Source organism: Halichoerus grypus, chromosome 5 (genome assembly GCF_964656455.1).
Source record: "Halichoerus grypus chromosome 5, mHalGry1.hap1.1, whole genome shotgun sequence".
Taxonomy (NCBI): domain Eukaryota; kingdom Metazoa; phylum Chordata; class Mammalia; order Carnivora; family Phocidae; genus Halichoerus; species Halichoerus grypus.
Window position 1 is genome coordinate 64433866 of NC_135716.1, and position 23582 is coordinate 64457447.

Sequence of the window (23582 nt, forward strand, 5' to 3'; positions counted from 1 at the left end):
ATTTCCCTCTTGGGGTTGTTGTGGGGTTTTAAGACAGAAATTTCAGAGACTACCTAATGTCTGGTACTTAGAAAGTTTAAATAAATATTTGCTCTTATTATTTTCAGATGCTCATGACTGTATTCAGTCCTCTAGCTACTCAAAATCCTCTAATTCAGTTTATCATAAAGACCCGCCCTCTTTTCTGAGGCTTCATGTTCTCATGGCTTTAACTGTTTTCTCTATGCTGGTGATTGCCAAAACTGTGTGTCTACCCTAGGCCTCTTAACCTGAGCAGAAGATCCATGTACCCTGGTGCCTTCCTAGATCTGCTCTGCCCAATAGAATAGCCATTCCCCACATGTTGCTATTGAGCTCTTAAAATATGGTTAGTCTGAATTGCAATGCACTCTAACTATAAAATACACACTAGATTTTGAAGACTTTAGTAAGTAAAAAAGGAATGTAAACTAGTTCATGATTATGTTGAGTATGTGTTGAAGTAGTAATTTTTTAATATATTGGGTTAAATAATTAACATTATTTTGACCTGTTTCTATTTTTAAAATGTGGCTACTAGGAAATTACATATGTGGCTGTGTTATATTTCTATTGACAGTGCTGTTCAAGATATATTCACTTGTATATTTCTCAAGTGCCTTTAAATCAGCTAGTCCAAAACTGCCTACTCTCCCCATTCTCTTCTCCCTCTCAAAGTTCTGTTTTTCCTTCTATTCTTTATCTCAGTGGATAGCTCTGTTTATGCTCCTAAAGTCAGAAGTTTTGGAGGCATCCTTGATTGCTTGCAAAATCCTTTTGTTTGTACCTTTTTAATATCTCTGTTTCACATGCTTCTTTCCATTGCCACTATTACTACCTTAGTTTATTCTTTTATGGTTTCTTGATTTTTGTTACATTTAGATCTCTTCTACTCAAGGGTATAAAAAGATGGACTTCTATCCTATTTTTTTAATAGTACTATTACAGTTTCAGTTTTTAAAATGTAAGATAGTTGCTTCATCTGACGTTTTTTATTTTAAAGTAAGACTCAAGCTTTATATATAATAGCCACCCTTTGTCTTACCATTTTTTGAAAAGTCCATCTTTACCCCACTGATTTGATATGTTACTGTTACAATTTACCAAATTCCCATTTGGGTGTGGTTTTTTTTCTGAATGTTCTGTTCTCTTCCATTGACCTGTGTATCTGTTCATATGCCAGTACTGTTCTGTTTTATTTATTGTTTCTCTACAGTATGTTTTCATACTGGGTAGTACTAATTGTTTGTTTTTCCATATGAACTATAGAATCAGCATGTCTAAGTCCCTCTGAAATCTTTTTTATTTTTTTTAAAGATTTTATTTATTTATTTGAGAGAGAGAATGAGAGAGAGAGAGAGAGAGAGAGCACATGAGAGGGGGGAGGGTCAGAGGGAGAAGCAAATTCCCTGCTGAGCAGGGAGCCCGATGTGGGACTCGATCCTGGGACTCCAGGATCATGACCTGAGCTGAAGGCAGTCGCTCAACCAACTGAGCCACCCAGGCGCCCAATCTTTTGTATTTTTAAAGATTTTATTTATTTATTAGAGAGAGAGGGAGGGAGAGTGAGCGCACAAGCAGGGGGAATGGCAGGCAGAAGGAGAGGGAGCCCAATGTGGGACTCTATCCCAGGACCCTGGGATCATGACCTGAGCTGAAGGCAGATGCTTAACTGACTGAGCCACCCAGGCACCCCTCCCTCTGAAAATCATTATTCATTAAATTTATGAATTAGGGGTGCCTGGGTGGCTCAGTCGGTTAAGTGTCCCACTCTTGATCTCAGCTCAGGTCTTGATCCCATGGTCATGAGTTCGAGTTCTGCATTGGACTCCACATTGGGTGTGGAGCCTACTTTAAAAAAAAATAAAAAATTTATGAATTAATTTAGGGAGAATGGACATCTGTAATATTGTTTTCCTATCCAGGAATGGGGTCTGAGTGTTTTTCCATTTATTCAAGTCTAATGTGTCTTATAATAGTGTTTCATTGCTTACTATGCCTTGATCTTATATATTCAAATTATTTTCACATATTTTAATTTTGTTGTTGGTAATGCTGATGAATCATTTCTTCCATTGTTTCTTTTAACTAGATGTGACTGTGTTTTGTATTTCACCCTTAACATTGTCAGGCTTTAATAATTTCTTACTTGGGTTATTGTAAAAGATTAGTAATTGGTCTTCCTTCCTCCATTTCTCCACATTCCTGCCAGTGATTTTTCCAAAACACGAGGTGTCTTTCCCTTACTTAAAGCCCTTTAACTCTTTAGGATAAAGGTCAAATAAAGAATAAAAGTCAAACTCTTTAGCATGACATAGAGGTTATCACTTGACCCCTGGTGGCGTATCATTTCTCTGGTGTCAGTAAGAACTATAGCTATTCTCAATTGTATGACTCTTAATTTTTTATATTTTGAAAAATCTAATTTGATGTATGTTAGTCTGAGTGGCTTCTTCAGTCATACCTGTATACAAAGTTTCAAAGATTGAATTCACAAATTTACATAAAATTCTTGATTTCACAATTGTGGGTTTTTATTTTTTTATTTTTTTTTAGTGAGGATGAGGATGATGACCTTCAGTATGCTGATCATGATTATGAAGTACCACAACAGAAAGGATTGAAGAAACTCTGGAACAGAGTAAAATGGACAAGAGATGAGGTAATTATGTGATCAGGTTTATTAATTTCATACTTGTATTTACTTGTTAATAATAATATTTAATAAAGATATTAAAAGATATTGAAAAGCAAAGCCTGAGAAAAGTTATTCATCAACTAATGTGCACATATTTTTCTTCCACCAGAGGTGTGAACAGTGGTTTGATGTTGAGACTGAGAGAAACAGTAGAGTAAATGGGAGAGCTTGTATTATAGTGGCTTGTCCTTCTATCGATGGCTGTCAGATATGACAGGAAAGAATGGGAGAGTTATCTATATTTAGGGATAGAGGAATAGGTGGAGGAGGAAAGCTTTCTAATTTTCATTCCTGTTTTAATAGGATGATAAGTTAAAGAAGTTGGTTGAACAACACGGAACTGATGATTGGACTCTAATTGCTAGTCATCTTCAAGTGAGTAAACTATTATCTTCTATTTCTAACGTGGATGATATAGGTCATTGGATTAAATTTGCTGTTTTTCAGAAATGTGTCTTCATTATTTTAGACTTAGGTTTCCTTTCTAAAAACATTTCTGTTGTTCTGATCTTCCTATAGTGGTCAAAGGTCAGAAAGTCTGATTTTCTAATAATTAATTTATACAGGGGCCTAAAAAGATTACTAATCTAAAATGAAAATGATGCTAAGTTTGGTTAGGGCTTTATAAATATTTGTTGATAAACATTAAAACATTTGAAAGAAGTTAAATACATTGAAATCTTTTGGCAGCTGATCAATAAAATCAGAAAAAGATCTGTTGAAAAGTTTGTCATTTAATGTTTGCATTTTAAGGTGTTACTGATTTTTAAAAGAATTATACTTAATTGTTCATCATACTATTCACATACTATTCATTAGTATGTAATTTTGTAATTTACAAAGTGTTTTCACATACATTCCTTTTGTTCCTTACTACATTAAAGGTGGTGAGGCAAAATATTCATTTTTGAGTTTCTGTTTTGACTACCATGGGTTTCAGAAACCAGGTTACCTATGTTCTTTCTAAATTGTTATGATGCTTTTCAACATAACCTGAAAATTGAGACCAGATAATGGAAAGAGCATAAGTTTTGGAGTCAGTCTACACTATATTCAGGTGTCAGCTCTATTAGCTGTTTGGTCTTAGAAAAATTACTTAACTTTTTTGATTTTCAGCTTCCTTATCTACAATATGTAAATAATAGTACTGTTTTTGTAGTATTTGTTGTGAGAATTAGAAATAACATATATAGGATTTTGGCACATTTCCTGACATTTAGCAGGTGTTCAATAAATGGAAACTAAATTAGAAAAGTTATTTATATTAGCTTTATCAGTTTAACTTCAATGAAATAGCAAATGAAGGGAACAGAGAAATGTTACAGTGACATGCAGGAACTGCCTGATTATTTTGAAGAAAATGATAGCCTTAAAATGGATCAGCATTGATGGTTAGAAGCCATAAATGAAAATCAGCTTAAACATAATTTGAAATCCACCAGGCACAGAGACAGCCACTGGTAAACAACATTATCCATAATCCTGTATATGAACTAGTATTTTTGTAAACTCTGAATCAGTCGTGAAGTTAAGTGTTTTGTTGTTATTATTATGTATTATTATTATATGTAAGAGTTACTAGGTCATGAATTGACTAAGGCTTCATTTGTTAATGATTTTTGGAATTTGAGATGTTTCTACATAAGGCTTTCTTATCCTGGTAAATTCATTTTCCATTTAAGCTTCAACACTTAAATAATTTAACTGATATGTCATGCACATCTTTCATATAGATATATTTAGTTTTTTTCTTGATAACTTGGAGTTCATCATTTATAAAAATCCTTTAAATACCATGCAGTGGTCTAGTAATGCCTTTAGGGGTTTTTAAGTATTGCTGTACTATATGAATTCAGATCGCTATGCTATTTGGGTTCATATGTCTGCTTTGTATAGTTTTCTGTCTACTCCCTTTTATTCCTCAATCTTAGATACATTTCTTTATGGCAGTATCTGTGTTAAATAGCTTTGCATTTTGCTACGTTACAAGGTGCACTGCAGAGATACATACCTATAAATTAAAATAATATAGATAGTCTAAGCTCTGCCAAAGCCTTTAATTTAAGAATGAATCGAGACATAGGCATGTAAGATAAATATTACAGTTTAAGGCCTTTCTTTCTTTTTGTTTCTTTTTCTTTTTTTTTTTTTAATTTGAGAGTGAGGGCATGCATGAGTTTCGGGGAGGGTCAGAGGGAGAGGGAGAAGCAGACTCCTTGCTGAGCAGCGAGCCCTAGAACAGGGGCGGATCCCAGAACTCTGAGATCACGACCTGAGCTGAAGGCAGACACTTAACTGACTGGGCCACCCAGGTGCCCCAATAAATACTACAGTTTAAAGAAATTTTTTTTTAAAGATTTTATTTATTTATTTGAGAGAGAGCACAGAGGGAGTGTGCACGCAGGTAATGACACTCAGCCCAAATGTACCATGGGGACGTGAGGAGCTGGGAGAGGTCTGTAGGGAGTGAGTCCAGGATAAGAGCCCAGCAGAGGGATGAAGGGAGAAGGAGCTCCAGAGGGACTCCAAAAGCCACTTCTGACATGTTTGCCCATGATCAGCCTGCTTGAGTCCACCTTCCCACCTAACCCCACATTTCTATTTTTTTAAAAGATTTTATTTATTTGAGAGAGAGAATGAAGGAGAGAATAAGCAGGGGGAGGGGCCGAGGGAGAGGGAAAAGCAGAAGCAGACTCCCCGCTGAGCAGGAAGCCCGATGATTCGGGATTACATCCCAGGACCCTGGGATCATGACCTGAACTGAAGGCAGATGCTTAACCGACTGAGTCACCCAGACACCCCCAGTTTAAAGAATGATATTGAATACATTATTCTTGAAGACTTTCTTCTTGAGTTTAGGCTGACTTGCTTTCTGGAAGACAAAATATCAAAAATTATTCAATAACAAAATCATCAATTCTTTCAGAATCGTTCAGATTTTCAATACAGTGTTACATGAATTATTCAATAACAAAATCATCAATTCTTTCAGAATCGTTCGGATTTTCAGTGCCAGCATCGATGGCAGAAAGTCTTAAATCCAGAATTGATAAAGGGTCCTTGGACTAAAGAAGAAGATCAGAGGGTAACATGTTCATATTCTTTATTCCGACTGTGTAGGTAGACTGGCTTTTTTTCTTCCTAATATATTGTTTTGTCACAAAGAATATGTTTAAATCACATGATTTTGTTCTTTGGGTGCTGCTTGTAGAAGAATTGAAAGGTGAGTGTCTGGAAATATAGTTTTTCTGAATTGAGTCAAACCAAGTATAATATACATAGTTTTTTCTTTCTGAGAGTTTGGTTTACAGGAGGAAAAATGCCGTCAGCTAAGTCATCTTATTTAGAGCTTAAGTTAGCAACATTTAGGGTATAGCTTCTTGTTGAAAATTGAGTTAACATTTTAAAAACAATTTAAATTTTTATTTTATCTGATAACATGATATGTAAGAAAGTCATTCTTAACTATCCCTCTTGACCTGTAATGAGCCCCCAAATAAGGTAGATACCAGAGCATCGTGTTTCTAAAGGGTTGGATGATTTAAAAACTAAGGTAATTCTTTGTGTTATAAAAGTCTGAGAATAGGAATATTGCTGCCCTCCACTAGGAATTGCCCTTTAGTTCATGTTCTTTATGGCAGAAACGTTAATGTAGGTGGGGAATTAGAGCATGTTTCTTCCCACTCAAAAAAAAAAAAAAAAAAAAATGTTCACCAGGCTCAGAACTGATCTGCTTTACTTGATAGTCAGTGATAGGTTTTACAATGTGTGATCTGTATCCTTTTAGTGTGAGAAAGGAAGAAATGAAGACAGTAAATTTGTAGATCCTTCCTGCTTCCAAACTGATTTATTTGGCTTTCAGCTGAAGCTTTTTTTTAAAAAAAGATACGGGAGTAGAAAATCTCTAAGTCTCAACATCTTTACTGTTGTTTTAAGTTAATTTTCAATGAAAACAATTTAACTTACAATTCACTTTAATTAGCACCTTGTATTTTGATTAAGTTTGTACTTTTGTACTTGGCAAATGATGAATATGAGAAAAATTGTTGTGGTTTGGATTTAATGCATTAAAAAATAGTATTCTTGAGTTATGTTTCAAAATTCTGTCAAGGTAATTTGTAAGGTAATTAAAAGGTAATTAAAGGTAATTAAAAAGGTAAATAAATAAAGGTAATTAAAACCTTCTTTTAATTGAGGAATAACTGACATGTAACACTGTATTAGTTTCAGGTGTACCACATAATGATTTGCTGTTTGTATATATTGCTAAATGATCACAACAATGAGTCTAGTTAACATCTGTCACCATATATAGCTGCAAAAATTTTTTTCTTGTGATGAGAATTTTTAAGATCTCTCTAAGCAGCTTTCAGATGTGCATTACAGTATTGTTAACTATAGTCACCATGCTGTACATTACATCCCCATGAATTATTTATTTTTAAAAAGATAGTGCTTTTTTAAACTTTGTTTTTCTGTTTCTTAGGTTATTGAATTAGTTCAGAAATATGGGCCAAAAAGATGGTCTTTAATTGCAAAACATTTGAAAGGAAGAATAGGCAAGCAGTGTAGAGAAAGATGGCATAATCATCTGAATCCTGAGGTAAAGAAATCTTCCTGGACAGAAGAAGAGGACAGGATCATCTATGAAGCACATAAGCGGTTGGGAAATCGTTGGGCAGAAATTGCCAAACTACTTCCTGGAAGGTGCTTATATAAATGTATATACATTTTCCTGTACTTAAACTTGATCTTTATTAAGTTACTTTTAAATATGTTTGCAAGTATCCCAATGACTTTTATTTATAATTGAAATTTAGACAGGCATTCCTTTGGGCCTATTTATAATAAATTCTGTGTAAAGGATAGAATTACTTTTTTAATGAAATATTTTATAGCAGTAATTTGTGCAGTAAAATGCTAAGTCTTTAGATTATGTGAACAGTTAATATAGTCCACAGATTGTTCACATATCAATGCCAGTCAGACAGACCTTCTTTGTACAAACCTGGTTGGAATGGAATCTAAATTGAAGAGATTTCTTTCATATTGGATTCTATGTATAAGACCAGAGAATAGCAAATATATGGGCTGAAATAAACTATGGAAGTTCATGAGAGAAGATGCAATTCTTAATTATGGTATTATTCAAATCATGGAAGTAGTGTGTATATATCCATGTGGCTAAAATCCAGACTTTCCCTCAGGGAAAGCGATGCGCCCCTGTGTACTATAGGTATACTGTAAGTATACTATAAGTATATATTGCACTGGTTCAAATGTTTCCTGATTGTCTGTAGTACAGTAGACCAGCAACCTTGGGAAAATCCATACCTCACTCAGAGGTCTGCATGTTTTTTTATTGCTGTAGTCTCTCTATGGTACTTCATAGTTTATAAAATGCTTTTACCTATATACTTAATTTTCATATACTAATGAAATATTAAAAGCAAATAATGCTGTCTTTTTTTATAGGTAAGGAAATTAAAGCATCATGTTTTTTACTGAATCAGGTTTAGGAACTTCTGATGTTTTCAGTCTTTTATATATCTTTTTACTGTCCATTTAAGCTAGCCTTAATATAAAGTGCCTTAACGCTTTATGTATGTAGTCGATTCTCAGTAAATGCTTGTATATTTTATGAAGGGTGGAATTTATACTACAAGTAATTGTGGGTTGAAGGTTCCCATTTTTATAAAAGGAACTTTAGGTAAAAAGGGAGCCAGTGAACTCTTTCCAACATAGGTATTCTAATTAGTGAAAAAATACTGGGATTCTCTAATTTTTGGTTTGTTTTTCTTGACCATGTTTGTTCCTGGCTTTTAGCCTTTGCCTTCTCTATGCCTTTATCTGGAATACTCTTTTTTTCTTTTCTTGTATGGCAGGTTCATTCTTGTCATTCATTCTTAGCTTCACTGTCACCTCACAGAGGCCTTCCTGGACCACCTATCAAATTACCCTAGTTACTCACTTTTCTTATCCTACTTTAATGATCTACATTGCACTGATGTTTTTCTTTGCTTTTTTCCAACTGAAGTGTTTTTGACATGTAATATTATATTGTTTTCAGGTATACAACATGGTGATTTAACATTTATATACATTTTTAAGTGCTCACCAAGCTAAACCTAGCTACCATCTGTCACCATACAAAATTGTTACATATTATTAACTATATTCCCTATGCTGTACATTTTATCCCCATGTCTTATTTATTTTATAGCTGGAAGTTTGTACTTTTAATCTCCTTCCCCTATTTTGCCCAGCCCTCAACCTCCCTCCCCTTTGGCAACCACAAAATTGTTCTTAGTATCCATGAGTCTATTTCTGTTCTGTTTGTTTTGTTTTTTAGATTCCACAGATAAGTGAAATTCTATGGTATATATCTTTATCTGACTTTTTTCACTTAGCAAAATACCATCTAGGTCCATCCATGTTGTTGTAAATAAAAAGATTTCATTCTTTTTTATGGCTGAGTAATATTCCATGGCATGCATATACCACATCTTATTTTTCTATTCATCTATCAGTGGCCACTTGGGTTGGTTCCATATTTTGGCTGTAAATAATGCTGCAATGAACATGGGTGTGCATATATCTTTGTATTAGTGTTTTTGTTTTTTTCAGATAAATTTCCAGAAATGGAATTACTGGATCATATGGTAGTTTTACTTTTAATTTTTTGAGGAACCTTCATACTGTTTTCTGTGGTGGCTGTACCTTTTTGCATTCCCACCAAGAGTTCATGAGGGTTCTTTTTTCTCCACATCCTTGCCAACACTTTTTTTTGGTCTTTTTTGATAGTAGCCATTCTGACCTGCATGGGGTGATAGGTCATTGTGGTTTTGATTTGCCTTTCCCTGATGATTAGTGATGATTAGTGAGCATCTTTTTAAGTGTATAAGCCATTTATGTGCCTTCTTTGGAGAAATGTCTGTTCATGTTCTCTCCCCATTTTTTGATTTTTTTTTTATATTAAGTTGTATGAGTTCTTTATATATTTTGGATGTTAACCCCTATTGTTTATATCGTTTGCAAATATCTCTTCCTATTCAGTAGGTTTTGTTTTGTGGATGGTTTTCTTCACTGTGTAAAAGCTTTTTAGTTTGATGTAGTGCTTTTTGTTTTTGTTGCCCTTGTCTGACAGGTTCAAGAAAGTACTACTTAGACCAATGTCCAAGAGCTAACTGCCTGTTTTCTTTGAGTAGTTTTGTGGTCTCTGGTCTTATATTTAAGTCTTTAATCTATCTGGAGTTTATTTTCGTATATTGTATAAGAAAGTGGTCCAGTTTTATCCTTTCATGTAGTTGTCCTGTTTTCCCAGCACCATTTATTGATAAGACTGTCTTCTCCCCATTGTATGTTCTTACCTCATTTGTTAAAGATTAACTGACTGTATAAGCATGGGTTTATTTCTGGACTCTATTCTCTTCCTTTGACCTATGTTTCTTTTGTATCATTACCATACTGTTTTGATTACTATCACTTTGTAGTATAGTTTGAAATCTGAGAGTGTGATACTTCAGCTTTGTTCTTCTCTCTCAAGATTGCTTTGGTTATTCGGGGCCTTTTGTGGTTCTGTACAAATTTTAGGATTATTTGTTCTAGCTCTATGAAAAATGCCATTGGTATTTTGGTAGGGATTGCACTGAATCTGTAGATCGCTTTTTGTAGTATGTACATTTTAATAATTCTTCCAGTCTATAAGCATAGTATGTATTTCCATTTATTTGTGCTGTCTTAAGTTTCTTTCATCAGTGTCTTACAGTTTTCAGAATACAGGTCTTTCACCTCCGTGATAAATTTATTCCTAGGTATTATATTCTATTTGATGCGATTGTGAATGGTATTGTTTTCTTAATTTCTTTTTGATAGCTTGTTATTAGTGTATTAGAAACACAACAGATTTCTGTATACTGATTTTATATCCTGCAACTTTACTGAATTCACTTATTAGTTCTAATGGTTTTTTGGTGGATTCTTTAGGTTTTTTTTATATATAGTCATGTCATCAGCAAATAGTGACAGTTTTACTTCTTTTCAAATTTGGATGCCTTTTCTTTCTTTTTCTTGTCTGATTGCTGTGGCTAGGACTTCCCAAACTATGTTGAATGAAAGTTGCAAGAATGGGCATCCTTGTCTTGTTAATGATCTTAGAGGAAGAGCTTTCAGCTTTTCACCATTGAGTATGATGTTAGCTGTGGGTTTGTCCTGTATGTTCTTTATTATGTTGAGATATGTTTCCTCTGTACCCACTTTGTTGAGAGTTTTTATCATAAATGGATGTTGAATTTTATCAAATACTTTTTCTCCATCTATTGAGATGATATGATTTTTATCCTTTATTTTGTTAATATGGTGTTGATTTATTTTGCAGATATTGAACCATCTTTGTATCCTTAAAATAAATCCCAATTGATCATGGTATATGATTTTTTATGTACTATTGAATTTAGCTTGAAGAAAAACTGATGTTTTTCTTCTTCTTTTTTTGTTTTTCTATTCTTCACTCCTTCCATGCTTCCACACTTTCAATGAGAATGTAAGCCTCATGAGAGAGGGACTTTCTCATCACTGCTCTATCTCCACTGTTTAGAACTATGCCTGACTGACAGTTTATCTTTGAATTGAGAAAGTATCTAGTTTCATTATTTGTGAAAATTTGTTTTAAGCACTTTGTACACTTTATACAGTGTTAAAATTTGTGGAATCCTTTTTTTTCTTTTTAAATTATACACTTTCATTTCTTAGGACTGATAATTCTATCAAAAATCACTGGAATTCTACCATGCGAAGAAAAGTGGAACAGGAGGGCTACTTACAAGATGGAATAAAATCAGAACGATCTTCATCTAAACTTCAACACAAACCTTGTGCGACTATGGACCATTTGCAAACCCAGAATCAGTTTTACATACCTGTTCAGGCACATATTTTTAATACCTTTATTATTTAAAAGATTTGTTTAGTTGTTATATGGGAGAATGATTGATTTCTTAATATGACAGATATAACATATATTAAGGGGAATAGACATTTAAATTTCCAAACTGAAAAAAAATTGCTATAACAAGCTGTTAGACCATTACTGGAGGTTTATCTCTACTTATTTTGATTGATAAATATTTTGGAAACAAACTCATTAAAATGTTTCCTTTTATATGTAATTTTTATATTATCTAGTTAAGAAACAGTATGTACATTTCCTAATACTACCATTCTTTGAAACTTCATTTATGATTCAAAGCTTATCGTCATCTGTGCTTTATCATCCATTGTAGTTTCCTTTTAAGAAATATTTTGTGTAACTGTAGTATTGCTTATCTCTAAGAGGTAAGTGTGTATAAAATGGTTTTAAGGAAAAAATAGTCAAAATCCATTCATCATTTTGGGAGGTGTGGTAGATAATTAATTGGTTCTTTGATGGCACTCAACTTTGCTTTTCTCCCTACTAACCAGTCAACTAAGTGATGTCAGTCTTTGTTTAATCAGGTTCATTAGAGATTCCCCAAGCTCATGATAGGGCAAGCTCTATTTTCCTTACAGTGCATTTTCTTCTCTGCAAGAAATTAGTTTAGGAGTTTTCATAAGGTTTGTTTTATATTTTTCTGTCTGCCTGTCTGTCATACCATTTTTCATGTTGAGCAATTCTTGGTTCTTATCACATAAAATGTAAAGATTAAGTCAGGACTTAAAAATAGTGTCTACCAAAAGATAAAATTTGTCTGGGTGTTAAAAATCTGTGGTTAGTATGCACAGATTCGATTTGAATTTACCTCATTAAATGGACATTATTTTTTGGACATAATTTTAAAAGAACCGTTTTAAAAAATAATGACATCTTAATTTACAAATAGGAAAACATGTGAAGACGGTATAGTTATCTGCTGATACTCAATACCTTAAGGTTTTTATTGTCTGTTTCTTTACATTTTTCTTTAGAGTCCTAGATTTCAGCACCATAAACTGAAACATTCTGCTTCTGTCTTAGAAAGGTTATCATTTAAATTTATTTTTTTAACTCATAGAAACATAGTTTTAAACATTATTTGGGGTCAAGGGAGTATTTAACAGTTTCAATCAAAATATATTGGAAAATAAGGGTATTTCTTGTACTTTAAGAATTATTTATTATACTTTTAATAATTCTTAAAAGATTTATGCATTCATAATTCAACTCATTTGAACTACTAAAAAAATCATTCTAATTTTGACTTGAAAGAAAAAATGGATTGGTTTGAAAAAGTGTCACAGATTTAAATGAAAAGTTTGAGAAAGAAATTTCTAATTCATTGAAAGTTTAGTGATAACATACAAATCAAGTATTGTGAAAGTTAAGTTCTATGTTAGTAGTTATGTATGGTGATTCTGCATCAGATAGTGATTTAGGTAGGCCATTATGGAAGATAAACAATTTCTTATTTATATTTATTAGGTTTTTAGGTTTTTAAAAAATACCTTTTCATGTTTCTTTCCACCATTGCACACTAAATTTGCATGCAACTTCAAAATTCTTACTACAGATGCTTTAGAAAAGAAAGAAAATAATTCTTAGTCTGTTGTCAGAGTATTAAAAAGCACATGAGTGATTCTGATTGTTTTTCTAAGGCAATAGAATAATAGAAGAAGCCTCTGTTTTCATATCTTTTTACAAAGAGCTTGGCATGGGGTGGTGGTAGGAGTAGGAGGAATGAATATTGAAAAACTTGCTTTAATCTCTGTCTTTGTGAGTGCTTCATATGGACCAAGCCCTTCCTCTGAAAGATAAGAACACAATTACTTTGTCTTCTTCCAGAGATAGAGCAATCCTTCTAATAGCAGATTAAAAAAATAATTTGGTGGATATTGTAGATAATAGACTGGCTGATAAATATATGCCAAATAATTCTCGTATTTCATCCAGGAGAAGATTGGTCTTTCCTATGAGTTACTTTTCATTAGTAGATTCTAAGAACAAAGATGTAGTTATTAGAAACTACTATATAGATGAATTTTCAAAGTTAAAGAGATACTTTATGAGTTTTTAATGCTGATATTTTGTCAACAGTTTTTATGCTTTGCCTCAGATATAGTGCTATATATGTATGATACTAATATTTTAACTACTTTTTAGATCCCAGGCTATCAGTATGTGTCACCTGAAGGCAATTGTGTAGAACATGTTCAGACTTCTGCGTTTATTCAGGTAACTTTTATTTATAGCAAAAAAAGGAAACACTTTCAAACATATATTTGAAAGTCTAATAGTCCTATTTCCTCATTCATAAAACTAGGGCAAAAACAATACTATCTGTTCTATTTACTTTGAGTATTAAAACACTAAAGGAGAAAGTTTATAAATGGGTTTGAGAAATATAAACTGTACAAATGTAAGGTGGTTGACAACACCAGTAGAGTGGTCCTTTCATTTTTCCAACTTAAAGCATTTGGGTTTTAAATGGACATATTTTTCTTAAATTGGATAGAATGTGCATACATATGATTTAATAAAACAGACTCCAGACATAAATTTCTAAATTAATATAGATGATACAATATAAGTTTTTTAATGCATTTGTTTATTTATTTTTTTAGTTTTTTAATGCATTTGAATTTCCTAATTCTAGGGCTGTCTGGCTGGCTCTGTCAGTAGAGCCTGTGGCTCGATCTTGGGGTCATGAGTTTGAGCCCCACATTGGGGGTAGAGATTACTTAAAAAAATAAAATAATAAATTTCCCAAATCTTTTCTGTTAAATTGAAAATATTTAGATACCAGAGAGATTGTGATATTGAGCATTTGGGATTTAGTTGTATTAAGCTTTATTGGAGAAAATAGATGTTATGTTGCATAGAAGATAAAAATTAGAACACTAATAATATAATAATAATAATAAAAACAGTTGTTTAAGTAGCATGTCTTTCTCTTTTATTTAACTTATTTTAGCCACCCTTCATTGATGAAGATCCTGATAAGGAAAAAAAAATAAAGGAACTTGAGTTGCTTCTTATGTCAGCTGAGAATGAAGTTAGAAGAAAGCGAGTTTCATCGGTAAGAAATAAGCTTAAGTGTTTAGATTTTGTTAGAATCCTTATGTGCTTTTATTGTTTTCATTAGCATTGACTTTCATATACTAATGCATGGAAAGCATATTCAGTATGACTTCAGATTTTAATGTGGACTAAAAATAGTTTTTCTATTTTGCATTGTTGAGGTTGCCTGATTTTGATATACAACTCTTTGAACATATTTTACAATGTTCTGTGTTAAGATGCTTCTTGAGTTGTAAATGTCAAGCAGACTTAAGGTATGATCTTCAATATATATATATATTTGTGAAAATGATGTGTGGTTTAGATTAGGCTTTGCTTTTATGATTTTTGGCTCTGCTTTTATTTTAGACATTCCTTGTAATGATGGCTTTAATAGAAAAAAAGTGTGAAAAATAAAGAATTTAATAGATGTGTAGAGATTTATGTGCTTCAAAATTGCCTTTATTCTGTCCTTGAGCATTTTTTCCTATTTATTATGAATACAAATTTGGTAAATTAGAAAAAAATAATAAAAAATATACGGAAAGGGAACATTTAAGTTTTATGTTCTTAAAAATTTTTTATGTGAATATTGATTACCACATGTGAAAACTATTGTCTGGGATTTGGTTGATGGGAACAATTAGGAGTATTAAATTAGGATAAATGGTATTCATTCTAGCTAAGTTAGACAGGCTATGTTAGATGGATTAAAGGAAAAAAAGTTTATACTTAAATGACAATTTTAAGTTTAATATCCTGAGATTTTTTTTGCATTTAGGAAAGGGTTATTCTTGGTTTGCAGCTTAATAAGGGGACTGTCCATTCAGGGTGACTGAGAACTAATACAAAATTACTAAATAGAATAACCTGAGTTCTTGAAATAGTGTTACAAGGCAACTGGTGATCTCTTTAAACCATTTAAAACAGTGTTAATAAAAACAACATTTGTTAACCTTAACAGACAAGATGCATGCCATAGGAGGCATAGTTTTTGTTTTGAAATTGCAAAAACCATGGGCAAATAGGAAGACCTGAAGTGTACTTATTTTAAAATTAATTTTGGTTTTATTGAGAAATAAATAGTTATGGTTAGAGAGTCCACATTTCTAGATAATTATATCATGTTCAAACCATTTTTTATTTTTTTGATAGTTTCTGTCATTTTTAATTTAACAGAAAGATATAACTAAAAGAAATGGCATTTTGCATTAAAATGAAGGAAGCTATTAATTTTTTTAGAACTTATTTATCTAAAATCCATTCTCGTAAAGATCTGGTTGGAGATTCTGGATTCTAGAGGGAAGTTGCTGCACCCAGTGGAGTAGAGTGCATACACATATAAAGTATTTAGTCTTAAAAATTATTTGATAATAAATATTGTCATTTTACTGAGTATCTATTATGTTCGACCATTATAGGTGTGTTTTATGTATTCTTAGTAATCCTTATGTTAACTCTGTGAAGTAGGTGGTTTGTTGTTAAAAATTAAATTCAGGTGAGTCTGAATGCAACCCTGTGGTTTTTCCACTGGGCCTAATCACCTTTTTGAATCTTTTTCCCACCTCCAAATTTAATTGAAATGCATATGGCTTGGAACCTATCTCTAGAAAGTGATTGTAAACTCGGAAGTTGGCTATGCTAATAAACTAAGAGTGCCTTAATTTCTTTTATTTTGGAGGAAATTTAAAACAGGTGGAACTTATTTTATAACAATGTTGGAAATTTTTTTCCACCTTACTTGAAACTTAACATTTTGCTATTGTTGTCTAGCAAACATTTTGCTATTGTTTTCTAGTTATTGACTATCTAGCACATTCTAGATATTTTATTTTTAAAAATAATAGGTGCCATTTATTGAGTACTTCCTGTGGACGGGACAGTGTGCTTTCTAAAATATGGTAGCTACTAGCCCCATTTAATTTTAAATGAAATTTAAAAATTCAGTTCCTCAGTTGTACTAGTCACATTTTGGTTGCTCATATGGCTAGTGGCTCTCATAGTGAGCAGTTTCAGATGTAAGAACATTTTTATCACCTCCGAGAGTTCTGGACAGAGATATGCTTTACATATTTTTTTCCCAAGTTTTATTGAGATAGGACATACAGCACTGTATGTTTAAGGTGTACAGCATAATGAATTGACTTACATATATTGTGAAATGATAACCGCAATAAGTTTAGTTAACATCTGTCATCTAATATAGGTACAAAACAGAAAAAGAAAAGAAAAAGGGAAAAACTACTTTTTTCATATAATGAGAACTCTTAGGATCCACTCTTAACAACTTTCAAATTACATATTGTTTCTTAACCATGACTCTTCAAAGTCTCCTTTCTTGTTTTTTTATTATGAGATACTAGGAAGCTAAGCTCAAAAGATAAGTAAATTGCCCACTGTACCTCTTCAGAGAGATAAAAATGACACAGTTCCTGATTTCAAAGGATTTACTCTGCAATGAGGACACAGACAAGAAATAGGAAGTAGTGTGATAAAATAAGTCACAAAGATTTATAGGGCACATAAGAGAGGTGTCTAAAGTTTAGGTAGTCAGAGAAGTGTTCCTAGAAGAAATCCTATTTGAGCTCAATCTTGAAAGGCAATGATTATATTCCAGCAAAGTAGATGAACCAGGACATTATTGTAAGTGAAACAGGTAAAAGTGGATGATCAGATGGAGTACTTTCCAATATTTGAAGTGTATCTTAAATGAAGAATAAAAGTTTTCCCTGGTCTGTGTTGGAGAGCATTCTAGATAACGGGAGCAGTAGTATGTGCAAAGGCATTCTAGGGTCAAAGACTAACTCGTGTGGGAATTGCAACGACTATAGTTGGGTATTCGGTATTCCCTGGAAGGAGGATGAGTGAAAGTGTTGCGAGATGAAGGGTAAAAGGTAGAGAGAGACCACATTCTGGGAGCTTGAACTTTATGTTGTATACATGTGCTAGTTTTATCTCACCATGACTTTATAAATTAAAAAAAAAAAATTTTAGTTAGAAAAAAGAAATAGAGACAAGAGGTTTAATGAAAAAAATGTTTACATCCATTTTGAGGAAAGACAGTATATTTGCTACTATATTTTTTAGCTGAAATGTTGTGAAGTGTGTTATCCTAGAAAAAAACTCTTACTTAAAATCCAAATTTATGCCTAGGTTGAGAATGACAAATAATACATTTCTTTTGTACTTTTAGCAACCTGGAAGCTTTTCTAACTGGTCTGGTAGTTTCCTCATGGATGATAGCATGTCTAATACTCTAAATAGCCTCGAGGAGCACACTAGTGAGTTTTACAGTATGGATGAAAATCAAACTCTGTCTGCTCAGCAGAATTCACCCACAAAGTTCCTGGCCGTAGAGGCAAATGCTGTGCTGTCCTCTCTACAGACCATCCCAGAATTTGCAGAGACTCTAGAACTTATTGAATCTGTAAGTTTGAAATTGTGAGATTATCAAAAGCTCAATTTTAGTTACATGGTTTCATGTTCGGAAACTTAGTTTAAGGGACACTGACCAGTTTTATTTTGAACATTCCTTTGTATGTCATGCTTAATTTTATTCTGATTTTTTGCAGTGGCTTTTGGGAAAAACAAAAAACTTAAATCTATATCTATCTCTGTATGTACTTTGTCTAAAATTTTTAAAAAATAAAATTTAACTTTTTTATTATACAAGTTGTACAAGTATATTAGAGAGAGTTGGAAACTAGATGAAACTGTAAAAAAGAAAAATCCTCCAGAAGCCCAGAGTTAATAATCTGAAGTATTTTCTTTCAGGCTGTGTTCTATACATATAAGACATATATGCATGCATATATTTTTAAACCAAAAGATACTCTTATGTATTTTGTTTGTGGATTTTTTTTCTACATTATATCATGAGCATGTCTTTGTTTTCTTAACTATTTTTTAAACTTCAACTTTAATGACTCATACTATTCTATCATATGAATGTAACAAAATTTATTTACTCAGTGTACTATTATTGAACATTTAGGTGGTATCCAGTTTTTCAGTATTACAAATTACAGAATATAAACCTTTGTGTAAAATCATGATTATTTCCTTAGGTTAGACTGAATTTCTGGATCAAAGTGTATGACCATTTTGAAGATGTTCCATACACATTACCAAATTATATTGAATTTGATAGTATTTTTCTGATGTGGAATAGAGTGTGAAGTTTTATGAAGAATTGTATTCTTTGATAATAACTTAAAATAATTTATTCTTTTTACTTAAATTACTTTGACAGTAAGCTTCAGCTACTGAATTAGATGAAATATTATTTCAGAATGTTCCAAATTGGAGTTGTAGTCAAACCATAATCTCTTCCTCTCAAATGGCCTTTCTTTAAAAAAAAAAAAACAAAAAAACAAGAAAAGCCTATTTCTCCTAATAAAAATGAGTAGTTAACTTTGTGAAAGTCATCTTTCTATGTTTGGTATCACATTTAACTAGTTTAAAGCATTAGCTTTAGTTAATTAGTTAAGGATTTGTTTTATTGCAGGATCCTGTAGCATGGAGTGATGTTACCAGTTTCGATCTTTCTGATGCTGCTGCTTCTCCTGTCAAGTCCACCCCAGTCAAACTAATGAGAATTCAACACAATGAAGGAGCCATGGAATGTCAATTTAATGTCAGTCTTGTACTTGAAGGGAAAAAAACCAGTTGTAATGGTGCAGACAGTGAGGCTGTTCCTGTAACATCCCCAAATGTGGCCAAGTTTAGCACTCCACCAACCATCCTCAGAAAGAAGAGAAGAATGCGAGTGGGTCAGTCCCCCAGCAGCGAACATAGCGATGGCTCTTTCAATGATGGTGGTAATACAGCACTAAAACACACACCGGTGAAAACACTACCATTTTCTCCTTCACAGGTAGAGGGTTGTTTTTGGTTGTTTCCAAACGTTGGTGAGCTCGATTAATATCCTTAATATCCTTACTAGCAGTTTGTTGCTTTGATAACACATAAAAATGGATAAGGTATTTAAACGTGTACATGAGAGTGCTAAGCTCTGGTAGATCAGAAGCTATCTCATAAAGTATAGTAGTTGCGTTATGGTATCTTAACATTTTTAGAGCCAAAAAGGATGTTTTAGATAAGTAGTTCTACATCTTTATAGAACTCATCAGGAAATAGGCCCAGAAAGGTAAAATGGTTTGCCCACAGTTATCTAATGGCAGAGTTGAGACTGAGATCCAGTTTCCTGATTAACTGTTCAACAGATATCGGGTATACATCCATAGACAACTGCTCACTGTAAGAATTTCATGTGTCTGAAGGTTTTCTAAGGTTGTCAGGAACAGATACTCACTTTCTCTTGGAGTTATGTTCCTGGGCAGCAGATATTTACAAGAGATACAGGGCAAACTGTATCTCTTATTTTATAATACTATCTTTCTTAATGAATACTGCATTCCAGGCTATATGCTAAACACTTTTCTTATAGCATCTCAGTTAATCCTCTTCCAAAAGACCTTAGGAGCTAGGTGGAACAAATGCAGAAGTTAAGCAATTTGTCCACGGTCAGTTAGTAAGAGAATGGAGCTGATGTTTACTGAAAGTGTCTTGGTAGAGGTTAAAAAGTTTTATGGAAAAAGAAGGAAATTTAATGGTCAAATAAACTTGGAAGATGCTGGGATATTATTGAAGATGTACTTTGATGCTGGGAAGTTAGGAGAATCTGACTGTACATAAGCACTCTGTTGTCTGAAAATCATTCCCCCTGTGCCTCAGGGGATGCCATTTACACAGAATACAGTTTGAATAGTTGTGTTTTCCAATAGCACCCCAGCTCTCAGAGTTACAAAGCATCCTGAGGAAGGTGAAACTGGGTTGGGCACACTAGCAATTTTCTATTTTTGGAGTTTTGAACACTAGCAATTTTTGTTGAAATATAAATCCTAAGGTGGAAAGTGGCTGAAAAGGTTGAGGCATGGTAATAAAGACCTTGTATCCCATAGTAAAGAGCTTGAATTTTATCCTGTAATTGATGGGCACCACTGCAGGGTTTTGAGAGGGTTTGACTACTAATCTTAGGGTTAACTGTATTGCAGATATTAGGAGTTGGAAATGATAAAGCTAGAATTCATTCCAGTTATAAGTAGCCTTAAAGTAATTTCCACTTCTTCCTACCACTGCTTCTATTCTGTTGGCTACAAAAATCAATCAGTATTTCATGATTATATGTAAGTTAAGACTCAATGAGTAAATTGTGTCATTTTCTTGATACCAGTTCTGGCTGCTCCAAGGTCTGAGCTGTATTCTAGGTAGGCAGATTTTTTAGACAGCTGTATTATCAGCAAAGAATTATTATTATTTTCAGAATTCAAAGAAATCTCATAGAAAAGGGTACCTAAGATTGCGTATTCATAAAATAATAATACTTTTTTCCAGTTACCCTGTTGCATGAAACTGTTAAACTTAACATAGCAGCTATTTATGGTTTCTATAGATTTCTATTTGATAATACACTGTTATAAAATTGTTTTACTGTGTTTTGTAACTTTCGAATATTTGTTAAACAACTATTTCTTGAATGCCTATTATATGCTAAACACTTAAAAGAGCTGGGGAGGCAGTGATGAACAACATTAACATTCCTGCCCTCATGGAGCTTAATTTTCATGGAGTGGAATGTAAATGAAATATTATTGCTAATTCTTTTCTAAAAAGAATGGAGAGATATCTTATACTTGAAAATATCTTTGGGGTGCGTGGGTGGCTCAGTCGTTAAGCGTCTGCCTTCGGCTCAGGTCATGGTCCCAGGGTCCTGGGATCGAGCCCCGCATCGGGCTCCCTGCTCCGCTGGAAGCCTGCTTCTCCCTCTCCCACTCCCCCTGCTTGTGTTCCCTCTCTCGCTGTGTCTCTCTCTCTGTCAAATAAATAAAATCTTTTAATATATATATATATATATATATATATATATATATATATATCTCTTTGAAAATCCTATCAGTTTAATATTTTAATGTTCTAGAAATTGTCTTTAAATGCTCTTTTTTAGTTTTTCAACACATGCCCTGGAAATGAACAAATTAATATAGAAAATCCTTCATTTACATCAACCCCTATTTGTGGGCAGAAAGTTCTCATTACAACTCCTCTTCACAAGGAAACAACCCCCAAAGATCAAAAGGAAAATGTAGGGTAAGTAGATATTAAATAATTGTGTTAGAGAAAACGGGAAGCACAATTTTAAGAATAGATTAATAGGGTGCCTGGCTGGCTCAGTCAGTGGAGCATGAGACTCATGATCTCGCAGTCATCACTAGAAGCCCCACGCTGGGCATAGAGCTTACTTAAAAAAATAATAATAAAAATGACCTTGTTTTAAAAAAAAATAGCTTTTCATCCATTTATTCTAATCCCTATTTATATAGGACTTAGAATTGAAAAAAACAGATCATAACCTCATGTTTCATTCCTACTGACTGAAAACAACTAAAAATAATGGAAAACTTTGATATGAAGCAAAATAACATTTTTAGTACTTCTTTCTGCATTTGTCTTTTTCTATTTTAAGATGATTGATTGGAGTAAGAATTAGTTTAGGCAGGCATACTTTAAAATAGTCCTGGAATGTTTAAATAAAACGTGTATGCAAGAAAAATTTAGTGTATGCTTTTATCATGGGTTTGCCTTCCTTAACTCTTATAGAATCAAATTTTGACTATAATACAAATATCTAAATGATTGGCTAGGTTTAGAACACCTACTATTAGAAGATCTATATTGGGTACCACACCAAGAACTCCTACGCCTTTTAAGAATGCGCTTGCTGCTCAGGAGAAAAAATATGGACCTCTTAAAATTGTGGTATGTATACACTTTTTATTTTTAAGAAATATCCTAATTTTAATAAAAAAGTTTTTTGATTTTTATCTTTGATTTTTTACATTTTAAAAAGATGTTCACTGAAATTGATAAAATTTTATTTCTTGATTTATAAATTTGAATTTGTTGTGTGAATCCTTTTACTCGACTTGTAAATAAACCTTTGCTTGGCTTGTTCTGAATTCATACTTCTTTTATATCATGTCATGTAGAGAAAGCAAATCAAGTGTTAGTTGAATCCTTCTCTTAATATTAAAACCCACCTTTTAGTAGTTTCTGTGGTGGATACCTGCAATAGAATAAAGTAATTTTCATATTTTGATATACATAAGCACTTTCCTTATAATACTTACGACTGATTGATCAGGATACCTCTTTAAGGTTCAGTTTACTCTTCTATTCAATGGAGATCATAAAACACATCCCAGAGGGTTATTTCTGGAGATAAAAAAGATAGTAGAAATAAAGGGGTTGGTGCTCAGTTTCAAGTAGTATGTACTTAGTTGCTGCTATGATTAATCGTTGTAGCAATAGTACATAAATGGAGGTGGGAAGTGTTACCTGTGCTTTCATATATATAGTCAACTTTGAAATATGTTAGATGAACTATGGGTATTCTAATTGTAGGCAGATACAGATCTCTGCCAAGTTAGGTTCATTAGAAATAAAATATTTTTAAAATATGGTCACTTCTAGGGGAGTTTAGTTATGTTCTTCTATTTTTAGTCATATTTTGACTAGATTCATTAATTCTAGTTTACTTGATGTAATCAGTTTCCTACTAAAAGGAATGTCACACCCTCAAATCTTCTGCTCTTTTCCGAGGGTATATAGTAGGATTGATGAAATTTTTTTGTCCCCTAGCTCCTTAGACTGCTGTGAACAATTATATTCTTTTTAGCTGTCTGGACTTTTATTTGTGCATATACACATAACAAAAGTGAGATCACACTTTATGTACTATCTTATAACCTTTTTAAAAAAATTTAAGTTAATGTGTATATATCTATCCCATAATTT

General features: G+C 32.8%; 1 protein-coding gene across 2 annotated transcripts in view; it reads left to right on the forward strand.

Annotated features, from left to right (window-relative positions):
- Positions 1–23582, forward strand: part of MYBL1 (MYB proto-oncogene like 1) — a 38058-nt gene that overhangs the window by 7158 nt on the left and 7318 nt on the right. For both annotated transcript variants that reach the window (XM_036123511.2, XM_078072328.1), the window contains exons 2-12: positions 2575–2680; positions 3020–3091; positions 5709–5801; positions 7203–7423; positions 11468–11642; positions 13830–13901; positions 14641–14745; positions 17920–18153; positions 19234–19602; positions 21733–21875; positions 22430–22544. In XM_036123511.2, the coding sequence (XP_035979404.2) occupies positions 2575–2680; positions 3020–3091; positions 5709–5801; positions 7203–7423; positions 11468–11642; positions 13830–13901; positions 14641–14745; positions 17920–18153; positions 19234–19602; positions 21733–21875; positions 22430–22544 (1705 nt within the window). The remainder of the gene's footprint in view (positions 1–2574; positions 2681–3019; positions 3092–5708; positions 5802–7202; positions 7424–11467; positions 11643–13829; positions 13902–14640; positions 14746–17919; positions 18154–19233; positions 19603–21732; positions 21876–22429; positions 22545–23582) is intronic.